The sequence below is a fragment of the Chinchilla lanigera genome, unplaced genomic scaffold, assembly GCF_000276665.1.
Source record: "Chinchilla lanigera isolate Chin_1 unplaced genomic scaffold, ChiLan1.0 scaffold00018, whole genome shotgun sequence".
Classification (NCBI taxonomy): Eukaryota; Metazoa; Chordata; class Mammalia; order Rodentia; family Chinchillidae; genus Chinchilla; species Chinchilla lanigera.
Genome location: NW_004955419.1, coordinates 7,355,379 through 7,371,364, shown reverse-complemented (window position 1 = coordinate 7,371,364; position 15,986 = coordinate 7,355,379). Strand labels below are relative to the sequence as shown.

Sequence of the window (15,986 nt, the reverse complement as noted above, 5' to 3'; positions counted from 1 at the left end):
CACCAAAAAAAAAAGCATGAAATGGAATTAGAGAACTTTGAACTGACTCCTTTTTCTGATAGTAGTCATCCAAGCTTGGGCTTATCATGTAATTTTTTTGATTATTCTCATTTGTAATTTGGTGGACCATCACCCTATCTACCTCTACAAGTTGCTGTTAGAATCAAATTAGAATAAAAGAGTACTATTGATTATTAATATCTTTACAAATATCAGTAATTAAAATTCCCTGGGAACTCACTGAATTAATAAACACAAGAGAAAGAATGAAAAAAAACAGACGAGAAAAGGGACCCTTGCACACTGCTGGTGGGAATGTAAATTAGTAAAGTCACTATGGAATAATTGCATGGAAGATTCTCAGAAAATTAAAAATAGAACACATGATCCAGTAATCCCACTACCGGTTGTGTATCCAAAGCAAATAAAATTGGTATGCTGAAGAGACATTTGCACTCTCATGTTTGTTGCAGCACCATTTACAATAACCAAGAAATATAAGCAACCTGTCAAGTAATAAATGTATTTTAAAATATACACAATAGACTACTATCCAGCTATGAAAAAGAATGCATTTGTGACAATGGGGTGGAACTGGACATCATCACATTAAGTGAAAGAAGTCAGGTACAGAAAGGTGAGTGCAGGATGGTATCACTCAGGTGGGATATTAAAAGAGAAAAAAGCGATCTCATAGAAGTTGAGAGTAGAATGGTGGTTATCAAAGGCAGAGAAGGATAGAGGGAAGGAATGAGGCGGGATTGATCAGTGAGTACTAAGTCATAGTTAGATAACAATAAGGAGTAGAGGTGTATTATTGCACAGAAATATGACTACAAATAACAAGTATGTACTGTGTATTTCAAAAAGCTAGAGGAAAGGACTTTCAATGTTTTTACCATAAAGAAATAATAAATATTTAAAAAGATAGATACTTTAAGCTGATTTAAACATTAAATGATATATACATGTATTGAAATATCATATGGTATTCCATTAATATGTATACTATTTATGTTTTTATGTATCAGTTAATTTTTAAAAACCAAAATTATTGAAACACATGAAATATACTAACAGATTCATTTATTTTCTATAAACTCTATAATGGAATTCATGATTTTTAAACTAATCTTGTATACTATTACAATAATTATGGCTAAAGCACCACTTTATAGAAAATCTAGAAAAAGTTCAAGTACACATTTCTTTCTGGGATTGACAATTTAGATATTTTGAGTGGAAATTATATTTAGGAAGAAAAAAACTGAACCATCCAGTATTTCTCTCCACCATCTAGAAAACATATTTCTTGCTATGGAAAAACCATCCAAGATGGAAAAAGTCATGCTGATTTAATTTTATTTCAAGGGACACAGGGGAAGACAAAGCCTTCTCTGTGGGAACAAGAGTCCTTCTATTTCAGCCTGAGTCTACTAACATAAGTTCTAGAAGTTCTTCTTTTAAAAATTCAGAGGAAAAGGATATTAAGTCCAGCCATGAATTTGTATATTTTAACTACAATGTCATATATCCAAAATGGCAAATCTTCATGCCAACAAAGTTATGTATTTCCTTATGCTAATTCTTCTTCTGACATAAGGCTAAGAATTATCACTAGAACCAACTCTGGCCTCCTAATAAGATAGTAATACTATCCATATTTCCTGTATTGCTCCAAATAAGTCCAATAACTTTTTATTTTAAAATAATACTAGATTTAAAGAAAAGTTGGCAAAAGTACAGAGTTCTCATGTGCTTTTCACCCGTCTTTACATAATGTTTAATTTAGATAATCACAAGATCATCTTAAGGGGTACATGATAGCCACATGAATTATTACTGATGTTACCTTATTTAGTGTCATAATTTGAATGATGATTTTTAATGGTAGAAATCTGCCTTATGATAGCTAAATTTAAAGATAATTAAGAAACATTTGGACTACTGAAGTTAAGAACATCACAGACAGATGTTGGTTTGAGCCTGTTTCTATCTACTTAGTCATTGCATGCTTTGAGGCAAATTAAGCCTCAGTTTCTTCATCTGTAAAATGAGAAAATCACTTCAATTAATTGTTATTTTATTCTTATAATTTTATTCTCACTTAAAGTACTTAGCCTGACACAAAGCAAACATTCAATAATGGTTAATGCTGTTCATTCTGGAATTGATGGTGACTTAAAAGTTGATCTTCCTTAATATAAAAATCTGAAATTCAAAACTTTTTGAGAACAGATACGATACTCAAAAAACTTTGGGTTTTGGATTATTTAAGATTTTGGAACTTTTTATTTGGGATGGTCAACTGGTAAAGTCTATGTAAATGTTACAAAATCTGAAATCTGAAACACTTCTGATCGCAAACACTTTGGAAGAGGGCTACATAGCCTGTGGTAATAATGTTAGTAGCATTTTTCAAGTTGTGTGGTACTCTTGTCTCAGAAGGAAACCAAGCTACAGACCAGAAAACACTATGTGTTTATAAGGCTTTATAACTTTTTATGCATAATGAAATGCCCAATTTGAGGTTTAAATAGAGATTAAATTAGTGGTTATTAGCTGGGTGTGATGATACATGCCTATAATCCCAGCACTCTGAGAGGCTGAGGTAGGAATATAGCCTGGAAAACTTAGTGACTTGGTGAGAACCTGTCTCAAAATTTAAAAAACAAAAGAAGACCAGCTATGTGGCTCAGTGCAAAGACCCTGGTTCAATCGCTAGTATCACAAAAAAGCCGGGAGGAAGTTCTTCTTTAGCAATATAAGCTTGCAAACTTTGCCATTTGAGTAAAAATACTAAACACCTTTGAAGCAGATCCTGATGACTGTGTGAAGAATCATAAGTTAGGTTTCTCTTTGCTAAATAAGTATAGAGTAAGTATACTGCAAACAGGCCCATTGTCCTTAGCGATAGATTTAATAGACACTTTGTATTCTGAATGACCAATGAAAGGTGTACCGCCTTGGAGAAGAGAATTTAGAGTTAGTAGAAAGATCCAAACAGAATATCCTCAACCAGTACTCAAGGGACTGTCTTGCATACTACAATATGGCTGCCTGTATAAGTTGAAGGTGCTGATTGTTAAGACCTATGACTTGAAGCCCCAACTTATAGCAACCTTGTGTGAAAGAACTTCGCCACAAGAAAGTAGATTTATCCACCCTCAAAAAAAAAAAAAAAAAGAAAGAAAGAAAGAAATCATTGCTGATTCAGCAAGGATCTGGATTCATAAAAGCATCCTCACAGTAGGAAGCAAGCATTATCCACCAGGTTTTTCAGAGACCAGGCTTTCATCCAGCAATTCCTCGCAGCAACAAGAAACAGCAATTTTAGTGAACCGATTAGAATCATGTTTCCTTTATACCAACATCACAGGAAGATTAACCCCTAATGCTACTGGAAAATTAGTAATTAACTGTTGGAGAACAGGTTGCCTCCAAAGGAAGACACTGTGCTTTATGCCCTGGGTATATAAAAGGATCAAAGCAATTAACTGGAAAAATAAATTGGAACTACACATTTGAGCACTGTGGAAAAAAAAAAAAAAATCTGTCCATTATGTAAGCTTTCAACTTCCCCGTATCTATTATGTTTGTTAATTTCAAAGTGCAGTCCTCCTTATAAAGACTAACGGCTTTAAAATTGTTAAAAGGTAAAAGGCCCTTGGATTTATTTTCAGCAATTCAGGAGGAACATTTGTGCAGGGACACTGACACGCAGCAGCAGGGTTTACAGGGGACTAAAACCCCCTGGGATTCAGTAGGTGTCAACAATTCAACTCCTGCAGCCTATAAAAACAAGGGAAGAATGCTAAGTGTAGGGAGAGGGTATGGGACTATGCATTTCCATATCTTCAATTTAGAGATACAAACTACCTCTCTAGAGTTGTAAGTATTCATGCAAAAAGCGCAAAACTGCTGGAGAATTATGCACATGGAACATCACCATTCTCATGCTCTCAATTTTTTCTCCATTCTCACTATTACCCTAATTTTGATCCTTACTAATTTTCACACTGCCTCTAATTGCTCCCTGTTGTATCCACCCACATTCTACTACTGCTACAGCACAGTGCTGATCTTTCTCCTGCTCAGAAATTGCTTAGTGAATAAAATCCAAATCAGTCATCTGTTCTGTATGACCTGACCCCAGGGGGATTTAGCAGATTCATCTGGCCCTGTGCCTCTTCTGTCTGACATCGTGAGTGAGCACAGCTCTGAGATAGTAGTCTTGTTGTTTCCTCTTCTGTAAAGTCCTTTCCCTACCTTTGCCACTTCTGTGCTGTACATCTAAATCCTTTACTTTCTTCAAAACGGGTCACCTGTTGCCACCTCAGTGAATTTAGCTCTGGTTTTTCCAGCTAGAAATGATACTGTTATTGGATGAAGGGTCCTATGGAGATGCTTTCCAACTTCTGGGAAGACCAAAGACCAAAGACACACAGAAAATGAAGCAAAGGTGTACATTTATTGAAAATGAAAAAGTGGTACGCTCTACAGGGCAAGAGCAGACTTGTGAAAAGGCTTACAGTGGTACCCTGGATAAAGGAAAGAGGTCTTTTGTATCCAAAATTCCTGGGTTGCCCTCCCACGCCAATTACGTATTGAGACATCTGTCCTATCAAAAACTCCCTTGGCCTGGCACCAGATTTAAACTGCCCTGTGGAAAGACTATCTTGGCTCCCTGCTAGATGTAAATGAAGGCTCGGGAACAGTGTCTTTTGCTTGGTTTGCCCACATGTAAATAAAGCATCTTCTGGTTGGTCCTGAAAACAGTGCCAGATTCAAGTAAAAGATTGAGACTGTCATTTTCTGATTGCTTCTGTGTATAATGCTAAGAGCCATGGAGTCATTTTGGGCTCTGTGTTTATGTTGGTCCTTTTTTTTTTTAGGAAATATCACATTCAACCTCTTAGTCATGGGTTTTTAATGGCCTTTTACACTTTCCACCTGCTTACTTGCCCAGTTTGCCCCAACCCTAATCTCCTACCTCAGTATCTCCCAAATTCTTTATCTCATTAACACTGTCACTTTATATTTTGTGAAATGTGTCAATTCTTACTTTGTATTCTAATTTTTCATGCACATTTCTTAATGCCCTTACTAGACTAGAAGCTCCTTATTTATGTTTTATCTCTGTAAGGTTAAAGTACTCACACATAAATGCAGTATTTGTTATCAAGAATATAACGTAAACACTCAACTGTTGACTAAATAAATATTTTGATACCAACTACCACATTTATATGAACTTGATTGTATTGTTAGCATATACACATCTACAGATTTGGGAGAAGGGGAACCTCCAAGAAGCAAAATAAGCAATCTTCCAATACTGTCAACAACAAAACATTAACATGTTTCTTTTAAAACTTCCAAACTGGCCTAAAAGTGGCTTCATAAAACCAAACAAGTAGAGGAGTTACAATAAGGTTTAGGGACAGTAACGTGTTGATCAACAGCAGTATCTACTCACTGACATTTCGTTCAAAAGGTCATTAAGAGCTGGGAAAAAAAGGTGGGGTTTTTTCCATTCACTTGACTAGTGTTGATACCTAGTTAATAATTAGAAGACAAGGAGGGTAAATTATGCCCTATATTAAATGGAGGGTTTAAGACAGAAACGTACTGAAAAGCACACGGAGCTTTTCAGACTATTTTAGATATGTGTTATTTACACTTATATGTCAATGTACTCAGTAGCCTTTTTCTGAACAAATTCCCTCTGACCTTTATTAACATTCAAATTTTAGTCTAATTCACTTTTCCATGAATTTAACATCACACTTGATGTGATATACTTTATATACCTTCTAAGGCATGATCATTTGTTATTGTGCAAACATTTATTGAAATGAATGCACAATAGGATTAAGGTTAGTCTGTGTCACTTACTTTTAATCAAAATAGCTACCTTTAAAAATTCCACTTTGGCCAGGCATGGGGGTGCACATCTGTAATCCCAGCACTCAGGAGACTGAGGGAGGAAGATTATCATGAGTTCAAGGCCAGCCTGGACTACATAGTGAGCTCAAGGACAGCCTGAACTACATAATAAGACCTTGCCTCAAAAAAAAAATCCACTTTCAAGGGAAAAATATTGAAGCATAGAGAAAAAGTAATTTAAACTTGAGATTGGTGTAATTTCCAGAGTAACAACTGGTGTACAGAATAAAGATGTTAAAATAAAATTAAAAGCATGAGGCTCTGTTCTGTTTTTTTACAAACAGTATAGGAATATGCCAAAAGATTTCTACAGTTTGTTTCTAGTGATGAAATAACATTTTTCTTGATCTTCAAGAACTATGGACAATGTAATAAATTGAAATTCACACGCTTCTGTTACTCTCAAGTATAATATAAAAGATGACTTTCAGAGCCATAAATTAATGGGCACTTTGGAGGTGTTTTGTCATCTTTCTATTCAAAATTTATTTTGGCATTAGTTTACTTCATGAGTAAAATTTTACCTTCTGTCCTGGGGCATATTCCCATAATTAAAAATGGAAAGTAGTAAATATACATTAGAAGCAACTGCAGATTTTATGTGAAAGAATATTAGATCATTACTGAAATTTTTATCTTACTAAGACAGTCTAAAGCGATATCTTATAAAGTTGTGAATATTTTTAAAAATCTCAAATCAGTATATGTTTGTCTACATGTAAAGTCAGACCTGACAATATTTAAGAGCTATATTAAGAGATTCAGGCTTTCTTAAGGCATACTGGTTTTTTTGGATAAATATTACTAATTCATTTATCAAGCACATGCAAAAACATGAAGCAGAAAAACATTAGAAATGTGTTCCAAAAGCAAAATGAAAAGTTCAGATATCATAGATCAACTCCAATCAAACAGGTTGGCACACCAATGGTGACATGAGGGGGTGGCCATCTGTCAGTAGTACATAAAGGACTTTGTGTTTGCAAACAAAGACATTTCTTCAACCCACATCTGGCTCCTGCAGCCAAAATCTGCCCTCACGGGGGCAACTCCCACAGCAATATGAGGGTATAAAGAACAGGGAAATGAATTTTTAAAAAGCCAGTTGTTTGTTCCATAGACTTTCAGTGTGTGAGAGAATCAGGATAGATGTGAGTCTGCTTTTCTACTTTTACTTATTGTTTTAAAAAAAGAACATAAAGGTCAAGACAGGAGATAATTTAAGCAGGTACTAGGAGGCTGGATTTCTCATCTTGTTGCACAATCTTGAGAAATTCACTTCAATTCTGATTTTTTTCCTCCTGATAAGAATTCTCATCTCTCTGCCTTCCTAAATTATAACCCATACTGCCCACCTCCATTCCGTCCCTCACTGGCAAGCCTTTCCTTACTACTTCAGCTTACTCTCGTTCTTTTCCTCCCTTGACTACTCTACTTACAAATTAAGCATACTTGTATATGAATTTGAGATTTTTCAGTCCTCCCCATATATTTTATTAGTGTATATTAATTTTATAAAATAAGGCTTCAATGTGGTATATGAATTTGAGATTTTTCAGTCCTCCCCATATATTTTATTAGTGTATATTAATTTTATAAAATAAGGCTTCAATGTGGTATTTATATATATATATTTATATTTATATATATATAACCTATTTGGATCACATTTACTTCCCTATTCCCTTCCCTCAGACCCCTTCTTCCTGTCTAACAGTCTCCCTCTACTTTCACCACATTTTTTGCTTTTTAAATTCTCATACTAGAGGAAACATGCATGAGTCTAGCTCTATTTTGTTCAACATGATGTTCTCTGGTTCTATCCATTTTCCTGCAAATGACATGATCTAGTTCTTCTTGGCTGGCAATCCATTATGTATCTGTACCATACAAATTAAGCACATATTTAGAAACTATTTTCTGTTGTGTTCTAGTAGTTTATATCCTTTAGTCTTGCATAGATTCTAAATTTTTTGACAAGAGCAAAAGTAATATTGCTTTTACTCTAAAGTGCCTCACACAAATAGAGGTCAATATAATACTTATTGCAAATGGTATTTGTTCACTGAAGGGCTGATCCTCTGATGTTCTACATTTCTGTCAAATCCAAACTAGGATTTGCCCTTACCAAGCAATTATCTACATAGCATGAGTTATATCACACCAAGGTCAGGATCTGATTACCAGAAGACAGTCCCAGAAAATAGCGAGTAGTCTGAACTACTGGATCCGTTTCTACAATACTCACTCTTTGCTCAAAACCTAAGATTTTGAGAAAGGCCGTATCAGCATTGTGAACAGTAAGACATTCATCTAAATCTAAATTGCAAATGTTTTAAGCTCAACTCTTTTACTTACTGGCTGTTACTAGTAAATTAATTAGTAATTATTACCTAGTAATTTTTATTAATGAGCAGATTATGCAAATTACCTAACTAGTGATGTTTTCCTGTACAAATGAAAATAGCAGTAATATTGTCTATTTTACATGGCTGTTATAAGGATTAAATGAACTAGTGACTATAAAGGGCTTGGGCTATTTCTTAGTATGTATTCAATTAACTTTAGCTATTATCATTCTGAAATATAGAATATATAATTTTAAATGGTATAGTAAGGTTTGTATGAAAATAGAAAGTACCAAGTGAATTTTTAGCTATAATAAATAATTTATTCTTTAGCTTACCAATATAAAACAAATATCCCAATTTTTACTCTTCCTTTGTGAGATAATAATTCTGTTCTTCAATTGAAAAAATAAAACAGCTGGCTATGGTGGAGCATCTCTATAGTTCCAGTGGTCAGGAGGCTGAGGCAGGAGGGTCACTTGAACCTAGGAGTTTTAGACTAGCCTGAGCAAAATAGAAATACTCCCATCGCAAAAATGAAAACAAAAACAAAACTAGATCCAACTCCTACAGAGATATTGAACTGAATCTACATACTATTAACACTGTAAATAGACAGACGTACACACACACACACACCCGTCCCTACCTTATGTCTCACAAAAATCTGTCATGATATATATATAGATATAGATATAGATATAGATATAGGTATATAGATATACAGATATATATATATATATATATATATATAGAGAGAGAGAGAGAGAGAGAGAGATCTCCTATTTTACTGATGAAAACACTGAGCTGCAGAGAGGTCAAATAGCCTAAGCAAATTATTAAGCTAGTTAATAAGTTATTAGCCAGATAGTAACTGGCTAAATCAAGAAGAGAGCCCAAGTCTACCAATTTCAAATTCCCGCCCTTTTCTGCTAAATACATCACACTATCTGTCAACAATTTCCTTTTTCCCTAATGAGCCCTGTGGTGGATTGACAACTGCTGGTCAACTTGTAACACCCAGCTGAACTGAATCAGCATGATGCTGGGTATGGAGGACCCATCTGAGGACTGTTGCCAACAAAATAAAAAGGAAAACTGGAGAAAAAGAAGAGAAGCTGTTGGGAGCTGTTGATTCCCCTGGAGGAGCTTGTCATGCTGACTTTTCTGACATGAACTTGGCTGTTCTCATTGTTGAAGGAGCTTGGGACCTTACTGTCACTGAGAATGGCTATGGTTCACTTTGGGGGAGCTCTGGCCCTTACTTTGAGCATTGCTTCCTGGCTCCAGTGCAAATCCCTCAGCCTGCTGGCACAGTTCCTTCATCCTGCTGGCACAGACTTTTTAGCTTCCACCACTGACCTTTGGGCTTCCAGCGCAAATCCATGAAACAGGCCTGCATGAGACACTGTCATGGGCTCTTGGCCTCCAGTTGGGCTTGTGGTGGGCACTGTCATGGCTCTAGGTCTTTCGCTGGACTCATGTAAGACATTGCCATGGAATCCAGGCCCTCAGCTGGATTCTTTGGTCTTTAGTGTGTGGACAGATTTCCTCCACTCCCTTTGTATATGACTCTGGTTGACTATTATAGAATAAGCCTATAAATTATGTGTCCTGTATTGTTTCCCTTGCAAACCCTGACTACAACACACCCACACACAATTTACAGCAGAGCAGAATACAGAAGTGTTTCCTTAGAGTTCACTCATATATTCTTGTACACCACGGAGTCCTGCAGCTTCCCACTTCTTTTCTAATCTCATATTAATTTAACTGCATTTCTGGTAATAACAAATGTAGAGCTTAGTGTTATGTGGACTTAGAGCTCCTATTCTTTCCTTGTAAAGATTTCCTTTGAGTACAGGCTTTTACAACTTTTGTGATGCACTCTGCTTCTGACAAATTGCCTCACATTCTAAAATAGTATTTTTAAATTGAAAAATAAACATTACTCTTCAGTACCCACAGAAAAGTACATATTCATTTTAAAATTTTATCATGCCTGTTCTTGGGGCCAAAGCCAAACCAAAAAAAAGAAGGGCAAGTAAAGGAAATAAAGATTGGAAGGAGCACAGAGGAAGTCATTGGAAGAGAAAGGGCAAAGCATTGTTAGTGTCATCGTCAGAGATGGTAATTACCCAGAATGGTAGCAGGTATAGTGTCACAGAGATATCAGTGAGCCATGTGTATGAAATAAGCAGTGAAACCATGAATAGGAACAGAAATAAGAGGGCAGAACAGTCTGCTGTCATAAGTTCTGTAGGTGGGCTTTTTTAGGAAGTGGGAAAACACTCTGGGAGTAGCAAAAAAGGCATAAGGAGAATATCTATTCCAGCTCTAGACCTAGATGTAAGAGGAGCATGAGAAAGAAAGTACGGTAGTCATTACTTGCATGGTTTGCAGGGGAAGCAAGGTCTTTCCAGATTTCACTCAGAAAACATAAAGCATTTGAGAAACCAATATACTTTGACATATAAATTCATGCTACCTCATTTTAAAAAAACAACACTTACTAAGGATAACAGAACTTAGCAGGGAGCAGAAAATAGTCCATGTCTACCAGGTAATAATTATGAGTATCTTTTACCTCCTACATAGCATCAATCATCCATTACTGAAAATCAGTTATTTTACATGAAATGTTAACTTATTTTCCAATATTTAGAATTCAAAAATTATAATTCACTTATGTCAACTCAAAATGGGGCTGTGGTTTTAGTCCCAGGTTCAATTCCCAGCATAAAAAGATTAAGCAAGTTCTTAAAGTATACTGAAATATAGTCAAGCACCTATAAAAAAGGAATAAACTCCGAGGGTAGGATATAAAATATTTAAAATACCACTCCCTGACCAAAAACAATTTCTATGGTTGTTATCAGCAGCTGTACGTGGTAATATATTATACATCCTCTTCACTGACATTGGTACAACATTTAAATTGCTTACATGTGATTACAGCATTCCACCAAGTATAACTAAAACTTAATACAGGCTTCCTACAGCTCATTTTGCCTAAAATGTAGTATAGGGCTTTACTGGAATACAAATACAGATTTTTTTCTTATCTAATAATCTGCCAAAATACATTTAATTGAATAGTAAGTAATCTGGGGTATTTGAATGTTAAACAGCAAGAGGCTTTCTAATAGGAAAAACATTAGTTGTGAAGTCATTCTTTGGACTTCATACTGTATTACATTTGCTGAGTTGGACTGAATTGCAGCTTTCGTGTGTAAAATTAGGCACATTAACTATACCTTCTAAACATCAGAATTATGATATTCAACACAGGAAAATAAGTTCTTGAGGAAGTTTCTGTGAAGATTACATGAGCTGAATTAAGCAGTTAGTAAATGCCCTAGAATATAATGCTTAATAATTACTATTTTGTTATGAAGTGATATCTGTCCCTATTATTTTTATTAATAAAAATAAAATTGCAGCTTACAAAGATTTACACATACATTATCTTGTTGGATCTTTAAGACTAACAACTATGTACAAGAAAGACATTTTACAAATAAAAAGTCAAATGCTTAAAAGAAATAACTTGCCTAAAGTTACTTAACATTACCGCCACGACTGGATATAAATCACCACATAAAACAAGAGTAGACAAACTTTTTCTTAAAAGACCAAACTGAAAATATTGTAGGCTTGCAGGCCATACAGACTGTTGCAACTAGTTAATTTGCTCTTATAGCTCAAAAGCAGCCATAGACAATGCAAAAACAAATGAGTGGGGCTTTATTCCAGTAAAACTTTATTTATGAAAACAAGCGGTGGTATGCTCTTGCCTCAGGGTCACGATTAGTAGACTTCTGCCCTAGACATTTAGATTACTATTCCAAAGTACTTGTCTACTACCTGGTGCTTACTACCTATTTTCAGGATAATGTTTCAGCTTTAAACTTTTTAGTAACCTTAACTGTCAGGGAAAAGAGAAAGCAGAAACAATTTGTAAAAGAACTATGAAAATGGTAAGATATCACATAAATATTATTGTTACTGTTTTTCTCTCCTCCAGCTTCTAAAACTTTTAATTTTTTCTTTATTTTTCTCCTTTACCTAGGCAGTTGCCCTAGAAGTAAACACTTTCCCATGTCTCCAAAAGTACAGAAAGGACATTTAATGAAATAGCAGAATAAACAAATTTGTCAGTATCTTGTTTTTTAAAGTAGTAGAAACGTGGAACTTCTGAGTATAACTAGGATGGTTTTTGGTGTTTGTTTGTTCATTTTTTGTTTTTTGATACTGGAAATTGAACTGAAGGCCTTTGTACAAGGATAAGTTGCCAGTCTTTTTTTTTTTTTTTTAATTTTGAGCCAGAATCTTGCTAAGTCACTTAAATTGCTCAGACTGGGCTCAAAATTTCAATCCTCCCATCTCAGCCTCCCAGAGTGCTGGGATTGCAGGCATGTACTACCTTGCTCAGCACTTTTTTTTTTTTTTTTTTTGGTAGAGGGAGGGGAGTGGGTGGTGGATGCAATGGTAGGCAACTACTACATTACTGACCTTAAAGAACATGATAATCAGGCTGAAGCATGAGGGTCACAAGTTTGAAGCTAGCCTGTACTACATAGTGAGACCCTGTATCAAAAAAACAATCTCATTTAAGCCAACAATAGTTCTTTAAAGTTAAACCAAAGTTTTTGAGTGATACATGCCAGGAATTTTACAAAAATATAATTCATTTAATCTTCACAACAACCCTAAAAAGAAACCGAGTCAGTGAAATGAGGCACAGACCCCCTAAGTGGCAGCAGAACTTGGGTTCATATCCAAGTTACACTGATTCTAAAGTTTTTGTTCTTTTCATTACATAATATTGTCTCTTAATCTGTTTAAACCAGGGTCCACAAAAAGCTTAGTGTCTTATTCCAAGTTAGAGAATAATTACTTTCAGTGTAATAGAAGTCAAACCTCAGATAATATGGCATGGTTCTGCTAGATTAAGTCACCTCCAAATAACATACTATTTTAAACGTAATTTAATCTGTTTCTGGCCTCAAAATGCACTGGTAACTAGAGTGAAGCCAGTCAATTTACCACTAGTTTAAGAAAATAAATATGACCAAGTTTAAGCCATAGATATCCAAATCTAGAATTTTGATAAGAGAAAAAAAAAATCAAGGAACAGTCTCCCTAAAATCCACTCATGTTTTAATACGAAACAGCATTTTATTAGAAATGCCTGAAAGTTAGCCCTGGCAGACACTCAATCCCTTCCTCTTAATTTTTTTCCATAAAATTTAGAGAAATGTTCACAACACAAAATTTGTATATTTGCAATAGAGTAAATAAAGAAATTAGAAGCCTTTTAATCCTCATATTAAGTATGACATACAAAGTCAGGGAATAAAAGTAGACAATATTTTATAAATCTACGGCCCTCCTCCCCCTTTGTTTAAAAGGGCTAGTCTTAAGACATGAATCTGGTCTTTTTCCTTGCTTTTTCTACCCTCTGCTGCTTACCTGTTGCAGAGTTTATTGAGGGCTCCCTGTGGACTACAATGACATGGCAGGCAGAGCCCAGAAGTGTGATTCAAGTAAAAGCCCTCCTTGCAGGTTTCGCAGTGCAGACCTTCATAACCTTGCTGACACTCACACTGCCCCGTGGTCTGGTTGCAGTGCTTCACATCCAGGCTTCCAACCTTAGAGCAGTTACATACATACTCTGAAAAAGAAAAAAGGAAAGACATATCATCAATTAGGATTAAATGTTTCAACAAATGAACAATTTGACTTTTCTTAATAATGTTTATTGCAAATTGATATGGCTAGATAAAACTATTTCTAATTTACTGCCTATACTGTTTATTTAAATCAGGAGATGTTACAGTACACAATATTGTATACAGTTCATAATTATAAAGCTGACATTCTCAATTTCTTTCCTGCTATTCTTCATCTCCTCTAGCTCTCACCCTACATCCCAGAGTGTGTAACTGTATAATTACTAGTTTTTCTGGACTGGAGGCCCACGAAGGCAAGTGTATCACCATGGCACTGAAAGTGCATGCTGGAAATGACAATGTATAAAATAATCCCACTTTACAGGAATGAAGGCCTAAGGCTCACATGATGGATCGGGTAACCTATACAAGGTCATACATGAATCACCACAGGTAGAATCATAAGCCAGTATGTTAAATGTAGGAAGAAAGTAATAGAGAATTGAAACTTTAAAGTTAAGAAATGACAAACAATAAATCCAAAGGGGAAAGATTATAGGTTCATCCTGATTAGTAAGTAAAAACCAATCATAATTTGAATGTCTTTTCCAAATTAAAAGATTTAGAAAATAGACATTCTTTAGGTATATATTTTTTTCAAACTGATTTGTTTTTAATAAAGTATTATGGTCACACACAAATCTGTGCTCATGTTGTACCTTCCCCACTTTGATCCTTCTCATGAGCTGACAGGAAGCACCACTACCAATCACACATACAACAGTAGTTTCAGTCTTGTGTTTTTAAATAGCTATTTAAATACTATACTGAATAATAACTCAGTCTGACCCAAAGAATTCAAAAGTAAAGTCTAACTTGCTATTATATCATGCTAACTTTTAAAAGGATCTGAACTTATAGATCAACTCTAAAATGTGAAAAATGTTAAATAGTCTTTATTTGGTATTATATATACACCACTCTTGTCTTTACTCCCTTTAATAGGCTAATAAACACAAACTGAAACAGGGGAGTCTTGCTTTGTTTTGAGACAATGAAGGATTTCCCCACTATTTAAGCATATTCACACAACCAGTTATATAAATCTAAATATAAAACCAACCTTCAGTAGGTTTTGAGATGACATTCTCAATCTTTGTGAAAAGGACAGCTGAGCTGCACCTCGGACAGCTTCAGGAATGCTGGTGAGCTGCTGCCACCCCCACATACAAGCTTGGGATCAGGCAGAAACCCGGACAGCTTCAAGGACCTGGGGTCCACTCCCCACCCCTCCCCTTCTTCCGCCCTTCCCCTGTGGGAGCTGAGCTGTACCTCAGACAGCTTTGAGAACTCCAGTGAGCCAGCCCCACCTCTGCACCATCAGCTTGGGAGCCTAGGGGAGCCCCAGACAACCTCAAGGGCCTTGGGTGCTCCTCCGTGCCCCCACTCTGCACCCTCAGGGGAGCTAAGCTGAAATTCAGACAGCTTCAGGGGCCTCAGTGACTGTGCATTTATCCCCCTACTAGCGTGGGAACCACGCGGGGTAGTGGCAGTGTATGGAGACATGATGACCATGATCCACCCACAGTTACACCCCAGTGGAAACAGGGCTAAAACCTGGACAGCTTTGGGAACCCCTGAGTGGGAGCCAAGCTGAGCCACAGACAGCTGTGGAAGCACTGGGGATTGCACCCTGCCTGCACACACACACACACACCATTGAGGGAGTCACACCAAGCACCGGGGACCTTTGGGTCCTTGCCCCGCTACAAAGACATCATCCTGGGAGAGAGGCTGAACTCCAGGGAAACTCTGTATCTCTGAAAATCACAAAACGAAAGAGCAAAATGCAATCTCAGACTCTACCCCACCCCGAACAAGTCCAGGAGATATCAACACAGACTAGCTTGGAAGTTATACACCTGAAATTTCTGAAATGATAGCAGCTGAAGTAAAGAAACAACTCCATCAGGCCATAGAAGACAGATCAGGAATAATCTCTGAGGTAAAAAAA

The 15,986-nt window shown here is 36.0% G+C and overlaps 1 protein-coding gene across 1 annotated transcript in view; it reads right to left on the bottom strand.

Annotated features, from left to right (window-relative positions):
- Megf9 (multiple EGF-like-domains 9) overlaps positions 1-15,986 on the bottom strand; it is a 96,549-nt gene that overhangs the window by 28,432 nt on the left and 52,131 nt on the right. The window contains exon 2 of the mRNA XM_005382601.2: positions 13,773-13,974. Coding sequence (XP_005382658.1) covers positions 13,773-13,974 — 202 coding nt within the window. The remainder of the gene's footprint in view (positions 1-13,772; positions 13,975-15,986) is intronic.